Genomic DNA, 9,279 nt, shown 5'->3' with positions numbered 1-9,279 from the left:
CAATATGAGTAACAGGCAGCAGGTAGAGGCCAACCAAAGCAGGAACGAGGGGCTGTGAAGTCGCTGGGAGTGGGGGAGGTGTCCGCTCTCTTTATCTGCATGTTTTTCTCTGTCAACTTGGAAATGAATTAAATATAGGACACAAAAGCGCCAGCCTCTTCCTGCCTCTCTGCTGTGTCTTTTCTTATTCGCCTCTGAAAAAAATGAAACTTCTTTCTCTCGCTTCTGCTCTCTCTCTCTCTCTCTCTTTCTCTATTTTCCACAATATTTCACACTTCCCATTTTGTCTCCTCTCTCTCACTGTCCTTTAGGTAAACCTGTGATGATAGTGACAGAGTACATGGAAAATGGATCTCTGGACACTTTTTTGAAGGTGAGCGTGCTCTATTTTGTTGGGAATGATGGAGGCCAATTTGCACCAAAGGAAATACTGTAAAATATCACAGGAACACAAAGCAGTCGTCCGTCTCTTCCAGATTGGGCTCGACAACTCGCGTGTTCACACCTCTCTATGCCTGGTTTTTCTTTGTGTTCCTCAGCTTGTGTTTTGTTTCTCAGCTTAGACCACCATGGTTTATGCTGGTTTGGATCATTATGTTCTCAAGCAAATCTTATCTGGTGGAGATAGTCAACCAGCATGGTCTTTCTGATAACGCTGGTTGACTTGCTGGTCAAGCTAGTTTAGAAGCTTTATGGAGACACTAGCAAAACACTAGAAAGATAGTAAGAGTTGTATTATAAAGACAATATAAAAAAAAAAATTTGTTTACATAATCATTATACTTAAGTCAAAGGAGATTATTGAAATATTATCCTGAAAATATTTACTTTATATTGCATTGGCAGTGTCTTCTACTCACTATAAGACTAATATTAGATGTGTGAGCTCGAAAAGAAATATTTTTAATTAAATGCAAAATAGTGAAATAGTGTTTCAAAGTGAATTTATAGATACTATTCATACTATGTGAGAAAAATAGAAAGAGTGGTAAATAAAATATCATAAATAATCCCATGAATTCCAACCCATCTTCAAAAAGCATTTCAAGTTTGATACATACCTTAAAGCATTATATTAATTTATTACATTAAAACATTCAAAAATATAAGTAATATATGTAATATATATTAATGTATAATATAAATATACAAATATGAAAATATATATGTACATGTAAATATTTCTTAAATATATACATGTATGTGTGTTCATTTATATACACAGTACACACATATTATGCAAACACAAACTTTTATTTTGGATGCAATTAATTGTGATTAATCGATTTGACAGCACTAATATAATGTGTGTGTGTATATGTATATGTATATGTATAACCCCTGCACTAACAAACCACCATCCCATTATTACTCCAATATTACCATGCAACTGTAGTTAACAATCAAAACGTTTACGTTTTCTGGCCAGAGGGTGTAATGAAACATCATAATCTGGTTAGTTGCATGATTTACTTGCCATTGCTTGCATAAAAGCCTGAATGATTTTACAGTGATTGCAGTTAATAGCTTGTGCCCTGTAACATGTGAGCAACACTATTAATTAGGGAGCCAGTGAATTATGAATTACTCATGAGACACATTCAAACATGACCGACTGTGCCAGAATCCAAAGAGGTTGAACAAGGCAGGAAATAAGGCCACAGGGATGAGAATTTGACATGAGAACTCTTCATTTTGTGCAGAAACACGACGGGCAGTTCACGGTGATCCAGCTGGTGGGAATGATGCGTGGGATAGCTGCGGGGATGCAGTACCTCTCAGAGATGAACTACGTGCACCGGGATTTGGCGGCACGGAACATTCTGGTGAACGGAAACCTGGTGTGTAAAGTGTCTGACTTCGGGCTGTCGCGCGTGTTAGAGGACGATCCAGAGGCGGCATACACTACACGGGTGAGAGATCATGCTTCTGCTCTGGATGTCTGCTCTTCAGTCTCATTTTAACTAGATTTACTATGCAACAGTTTTGTTGTTATATGTTAAACTGGTTCAGCTCTTTGTTTAAAAGAAATATGAATATAATATATATTTAAAAAAAATCAGACACAGCGAGATATATTCTTGCTGACCTGTAGTCTAGAAATGAGGTCACGCAGGACTGTCATAACAACTATCCAGACTGATGGATGGCTAAACATCTACTCCGTGTGGGTGTGTGCCTTTCCCTGCCTGTGAATGCATTTGTACATGGTTTTGCTGGAAGATGAGTATTAAAAATGAAAAATAAAGGTTGGACCAGCATTCTAGAGCAAAAATGGCTTTTGAAAGGAATGACTTCCTTTACTACAGTCGCCATGTTGAGTGTTGCAATTATGCCCAGTTATGTTCCAACAAGTGGCTTGTTTCTCCTCCTTAGTTGTCTGAACATTCATGTTTTTATTTTGATAAAAACTGCTTACCGCTAATCACCAGCATTGCGCAGGGTACTCAAAAAAAAATGTATTTAGCTAAGCTCCCAGTTGCTAAGCTAAAAGCTCCCCTTTAGCGAAAGTAGCTACAACCTACATTTCAAAAATAGCTTTCTATTAAGCTATTCCACAACTTATGATAATAAAATAGCTTCATTACTGTAAAGCTGCATGATTTAAAAAATAGCAGTGCTAGCACTTTGCTAGTGATCGCCCTAATAACTTTGCTAATAGCTTTGTAGTGATGCTGCTTTACAACATCGCTGACAACTGATTTTGTGCTGTTTTTCAGGGGGGTAAGATTCCCATTCGATGGACAGCCCCTGAGGCCATCACCTACAGGAAGTTCACATCAGCCAGTGATGTGTGGAGTTACGGCATTGTCATGTGGGAGGTGATATCCTATGGGTAGATTTTATTTTATTTAGGCTTTATTTTCAATTAATAGTTTTAGTTTTAGTTAACTGTAACAACGCTGTTAACCTTTGCGCCACTTTATTTTTTAAACTTGAGAATCCCTATCGATTTGTAATAAAAGCACTCTGCCAGAACACTTCAGTGGGACTGAAATAAGAAAAAAAAACCTCCCAGGCTTAGAAAGGTAAAAAGATTAAATGCATCTGGAGGCTGAACATTTCCAGATTTCAGTTCACAGGCCGCTTTAAAAGAGGGAATTTGAATCCGTGTCAGTGGGTTCTCGGCAGATTTTCCACACCAGAAACCATTTTCATTTATTTATTTTCACCTTGGGAAGAGATCTTTGTGCGGGATTTGGAAAGAGGCTGCTCAGGAAAGAGATTGAGACATTTGGGAAGGATTCGAGCCTGTATACTCGGCATGTTAAAGTGGAGCACGAAAAACGTTTGCATGCTTGTTAGCGGATGCACTTTTATTGTGTCGAGGGAGCCGAATTCGAAAGTTCCATTCAAGGAGTAAACCACAAAATCCATCTGTCTTCCTACTTTGCCATGGTAACAGGCAATGGAGCGTTTCAACGGTTAGTCTTCCAGGCAAGAGTAAAGATAATATGAATGTTTGCATCAAGCTAGTTTATTCTTTCCCTTACGGCGGTATCATTTCATAAAAGGGACTAAATTAAACAGCTCTCCTCTTACGCTAACAAAGACAGTCTCACCCGAAATCTCATTTTCACTTCAGTCACAGATGGATAAAAAAATGTATTAATTTAACGGCAAACAAAAGCTAAATGCATTAAGCTAGGAATAAATCTGCTCAGTATTCATGAAGCGTATATGCTGCTAATGTATGATTTTTAATGTGGAATCTTCATCCCTCCAGGTGATAAAAGCTGTAGATGAAGGCTACAGGCTACCGGCTCCAATGGACTGTCCGGTGGTGCTTCACCAGCTCATGCTAGACTGCTGGGAAAAGAACCGCAGCGATCGGCCGAAATTTGGGCAGATTGTCAACACTCTGGACAGGCTGATCCGGAACCCAAGCAGCCTGAAGCAGCTGGCCAACACTGCAGTCTGGTGAGCCAAATGCCCTCCGCGGATTAGATCTGAATTCAATAGAGGTGATCCGCTGGGATGTGTGTGGCGGTTTGCAATATATATAGCTCATGAAGAGCGTTATGATGTTTCTCAGGTGTGTGATAAAATCGGAGGCGTTTTTCGCAGTAATCCAATAAGTTCAAAATAATTGAAACAGATATCCGGCTTATCTAGATTGAAACCAGATGTACGTCAGTACGAACTTCTTACTTCCAGTGCATGTTTCTCTCGATCAGGAGGGGGGTTTGCGGTGGTCTTGGCTGATATCTGATTGCCTGTCTATCCCTCTGCTGCATTTTGAGGGTTGCCAAATAGAAGGCAGATTGGCGCTGGATTGTTTAGGCAGTGCTTGCCATAATTAAAGCAGAATGTGCAAACTGAAGTTTCCCACAAACCACTGGGACATCTCTGCCTGCGTCGTTACTATTAAATAAAATAGGTTTAAATCTAAATTACTCAGGATTGTGTGTTATAATGGAGGCTATGCAACAGAGAGGGAGATAGAGACAGAGACACGATTTGGTGCAATCTGCCTCCCTTCTGGATCTGGAAAGCCTAACATGTCCAGGCAATGATAAGCTGACACAAACACACACACACTCGAATGCATGAAAAAAGCTAGTTTCTTACCCTTACGAAACTCTGTAAATGCTCACATCATTGAAACTTACAGTATGTAAAAAGTATTGGCTGAGAAAACAGTATAAATCTAATTGGGATTTGACTAAAAACACAATCTCAAATGGATACATACATCTGACATCCTCACAGACCAGTGCAGAATGCATTCTTTAAGTCAATTCTGACGTACAGGATGTGACATGACGTGGTTCTACAAGACTGTTTTTCTGACTGCACTTCCTCCTCCAACCATAGGGAGGACCCAGTGACTCCTGAGGCAGGGGTCAGCACGGTGGAAGGCTGGCTGGACTTGATTAAAATGGGTCAGTACAAGGAACACTTCTCCAGCGCCGGCTATGTCACCCTGGACTCAGTTCTGTATGTCAGCGCTAGGTAAATAAAAGCTACACTAATTTATGTTAGTATGAAATGTTTGGTTGCATTTCAAGAGACACTTGACTGTGTTCTCACTAGTATGTTATCTTACTGCATACTAAGAATCAAATTGAGATTTTACAAACGATACACTGTAAAAAGCTGCAAAAAAAATAGTATGGCATTCCGAACATCCCATACCATGTTGGAAACTGAATACTTGAAGATGGTGTTTACTGCATACTGTTTTTAAAAAAGTATGCAAAGCCATATATAATATACAGAGGTAAATGGTGTAAACTATATTGTTATGACGTGACCTCATTACTTGGCAGCAAATGGCATCCAGTTATCCTATCGAAAATAAACATGATTGTTTTACATTTTCATCTAAATGTGTGTAAAGATTATTTTGCAATCAATATAAGTCCACAAAAAGGTTTCATTTGTATTTCTCATTGCATTATGGGACTACAATATTCCACAGGCATTAGTATGCAACAGTAGTATGCTTTATTGTCACATGACCTCATTACGAGTTATCAATTCAGTTTTGTGTAGAAATGTTGTAACTTTTGGCACTTTATTCAAGTATTGAGTCAAAAAAAGAAAAAAATTGCTTTAGTTACTATTAATCACACTGTAAATGGAAGTTAACTGCATTGCATTATGGGATTCAATGTGTGCTGTGCTTCCATGCATACAGAAAACCTGCATACTGTATACAATTAGCATAACACATACTGTAAAAATTAGTACGAGTAGTAGTATAGCATTCCAAATATACCAGCTATGTTGCAAAATTGAATGCTGTTTACAGCATATTATGCACTGCCTACTATTTTGTAAAAAGTATGTAAAACAGTATGCAATACTTGGAAGTTATTGCTTGAAAGTCATTGCTCATTTTAATTCAAATTTGTGTAAGAATGCTGTAACTTGGCAGCTTAATCAAATATTGAGTCAAAAAAAATGGAGTGCACTGAATTGTTCGAGACAATATGTGCATTCTGCTTCCATGCATGTAGGAGTAGTAGTATAGCATTCCAAATATACCAGCTATGTTGCAAAATTGAATGCTGTTTACAGCATATTATGCACTGCCTACTATTTTGTAAAAAGTATGTAAAACAGTATGCAATACTTGGAAGTTATTGCTTGAAAGTCATTACTCATTTTAATTCAAATTTGTGTAAGAATGCTGTAACTTGGCAGCTTAATCAAATATTGAGTCAAAAAAAATGCACTGAATTGTTCGAGACAATATGTGCATTCTGCTTCCATGCATGTAGACAAGCTGCATACTGTATATAGTTAACATACCGAATACTGTAAAAATAATATGAGTAGTATGCTATTGTGCTATTGCGAACATAGCCACCTTTTGCTAAGGTAGTTTCTTCTATCTCTTTCGTTTCTCTCACAGTGAACTGGATAAGATGGGTGTAGCACTGGCAGGTCATCAGAAAAAGATCTTGTCTAGTATCCAGTGTCTTCAGGCACACCATGGGACTCCGGTTCAGGTATAGCTCCTCACCTCAACGCCCTCAAACCTGTTCCGCTTCCCCTGATGAGGAGATTGGGAGCGTTCTTGCCACATGGAAGCGTCTTGCTGCAAAATGACTCTGTTTTATCTCTCTACCAGCACTGAAGTTCATCAGCCCTACAGGAGAACGGGCCGGTACCTTCCCCTTTGTGATCAGCATCCAGAAAGGCAGTAGATCGTTGCGGATGTCCGAGATTGTGAACTTGGATATCTATCCATCCAAGTGAAGTAAGGACAAGAATCAACACCATGTGACATCACAGCACTGTGAACATCACGCTTCACTCCTCATTGTACAGAAGAAAGACCTTGAGAAGAAACACCGATTGTGTCTTGTGAATCTTTCAACTGTTATGAAGATGCTTAATGTGAACTGCGCTGCGAGGGTGAGGAAGCCTTCAGCGAGATGTCCTTGCAAACTTGTGTATGTGGAAGTAGTTTAGAAACCTTCAGACTCGCCTTTAGAAAGCAATGAAGCACTGATCTCTCTTTCGCACATACGCACACATTTAAACGCTACATAGAAGGGCCACTCCTTGACCCCGAATGCCACTCCGGCCTGCTCCCGTCAAGCCCTCGGCAGCGTCTTCGGAATATGTCAATTCCACCTTGGAGATCCTAGAGTTCGGAGAGCCCACGCTTGTCACTTTTGACAAGTTCTGACATCCGATGTGCAGCAACAGAGAAACGAGAGGCGTTTAAGGAATGAAAAGCAATTGTTGCTTCACAAACAGAGACTGGACAGCGTGACGATGTCACGAAGAGGGCAGATGTTGTCCTTCCTTCACACTGGCAGCAACTTTCGGTCTTTTTCAACACGTTGATGTGGAGCCGCTTCATTTGATGTGGCTTTTCTTTGCGTATTTAAAGTATTTTGCCTCATTACGTGTGTTTCATCACAAACGTGAGCGTCTTTTTTGGAAGGAGGAAAGGATATGTGTTGAGCATTTTACGAGGGAGACTTTATTCCTAAATCATCCTGGTGTTGATGGAGCTGCCCTCGGTGGACTGTTGAACCTGTGTTTGTGTTGGACCCCATTTAGCGTAGAGGTCTGATGGTTACCGAGTGCTTGGTACCTTGAGATTGCATTTCCATATGATAACACAATGGAGGAGCTTAAACATTTTAGCATACAATTTCCAAGTCATTTCATGCACCATGTTCACAATCCCGTGTAAAAAGGTGTCCGCAACAGATGCTGGTGCTTTAAAAATAGCTTCATCCTCCATTTTCTGGTTTCTCGCCCCATGTTTCTTGGCAGTGCTTTGTTCTGCGCTTGGAAATGTTTGATTGAAGAAGAAACTATTGTATTGCAGTAGAACTTGAGACATTGTACAGTGTTGGTTATTGTATTTGTACAGTAATGACTTAGTGTTTTGAAGGTTTTTGTCAGTTGTAAATTAAGGCAAGGTGGTAACTCTTATTTTAACCTTCAACTCTAGCTTTGGACAGACGAGGATTGTGAGGCTGTAGAATATAATGGATAATTTAGCTTTAAGGTGTTGGGGAAAGCTAAGCATTCTCAGGATTGTTGTTTGTCACTGATACACGATTCAAGATGGCTGCAGATCAGACAGAACTGCAAACTCAGTTTTGTTGTCTATGGAATATGTCAATGGAACACTTCCTGTTCGATGCCTTTCGGTTTCATTGTTTTTATTTATTTTTTGTCATCACAAGTCTTTCATTTATACAGTAAAAAACACTTTCTTTCTGTGTTTTTGTCTTGTTTTCCAGTAAAAAATATCTAAACATCAGAATTGCTTAAGATTTTAACACTTGTTTTCCTTAAAATTGCTTATTTTTCTGTTCTGAAGAAAATTTAGTGGGTTTTATGAAAAGAAAAAAAAAAGTTTGTCAGTTTAGGACAATAAATTTAAATATTCTCTGAAAGAATATATTTACACTACTGTTCAAAAGTTTGAGATCAGCAAAATCTCTTTTTAAGAAATGAATAGTTTTATTCAGCAAGGATGTATCAAATTAATCAAAAGTGACCATAAAGACATTTAATTTTATGGAGCTTATAATATGACAAAACTATTTGAATTTGTATTGTATAAATTTGAATTATTGACAAGTGGCATTTATCAAAACTGAATATTATGCTTTTTTGCTTTCGCTCGCGTCCTGTGTAGACACGGTGGCATGCAAATCACTATCACACCAAATATACTTTAAAACAAACACCAGAGACCGCTTAGATAAATGTTTCACATGCTGAGAACGCTTAGCTCTGGGCGATTCATGATCAGGTAGATCAACCTGATCTGAACGCCAGAAAACTACTAATTGGCCAAAATGCTTCGTTTGACTTTTCGGAGATCATCTGCTCTTCCCTGTGGATTACCTCTGCCCTACTTTCTGTACGATCTGAATTTCTGCGTATTGAATTTTAGAATATTGAATTTGATGTTCCAAATTTCCTCTTCATCTTGAAAACTTGAAGCTGTATTTTTTTTAAAAACTGGATATTTGTAGTCAAAGAATTTGGAACAAAAAATTCACTGTTTGAAAATACATGTCTATAAAACTGCTATAAAAAATTAAGTTGTGTTAAATTTCAAATGTTCAATATTCAAGTAAAAAAAAAAAATCAAATTCAGTATTCAGTTTTGATAAATGCCACTTGTCAATAATTCAAATTTATACAATACAAATTCAAATAGTTTTGTCATATTATAAGCTCCATATAATTTGTATCTTTTCCCCTGAAAAATGCTGGTTTTTTTTTATTTTTATTAATGGAAGAAATCACTGTTTCCACAAAAATATTAAGCAGCACAACTGTTTC

General features: G+C 38.2%; 1 protein-coding gene across 1 annotated transcript in view; it reads left to right on the top strand.

Moving 5' to 3' along the window:
• Positions 1-8,086, top strand: part of LOC107757698 (ephrin type-A receptor 3-like) — a 70,967-nt gene extending 62,881 nt beyond the window's left edge. Inside the window, exons 12-18 of the mRNA XM_016575253.1 lie at positions 312-373; positions 1,704-1,913; positions 2,721-2,836; positions 3,183-3,273; positions 3,728-3,921; positions 4,819-4,956; positions 6,365-8,086. Coding sequence (XP_016430739.1) covers positions 312-373; positions 1,704-1,913; positions 2,721-2,836; positions 3,183-3,273; positions 3,728-3,921; positions 4,819-4,956; positions 6,365-6,467 — 914 coding nt within the window. The 3' untranslated portion in view covers positions 6,468-8,086. The remainder of the gene's footprint in view (positions 1-311; positions 374-1,703; positions 1,914-2,720; positions 2,837-3,182; positions 3,274-3,727; positions 3,922-4,818; positions 4,957-6,364) is intronic.
• Positions 8,087-9,279: the final 1,193 nt, after the last annotated feature.

The sequence above is a fragment of the Sinocyclocheilus rhinocerous genome, unplaced genomic scaffold (assembly GCF_001515625.1).
Source record: "Sinocyclocheilus rhinocerous isolate Xijiao unplaced genomic scaffold, SAMN03320098_v1.1 scaffold1374, whole genome shotgun sequence".
Classification (NCBI taxonomy): domain Eukaryota; kingdom Metazoa; phylum Chordata; class Actinopteri; order Cypriniformes; family Cyprinidae; genus Sinocyclocheilus; species Sinocyclocheilus rhinocerous.
Note: the sequence above shows the minus strand (reverse complement) of the source record. Positions and strands in the feature narration are given on the sequence as shown.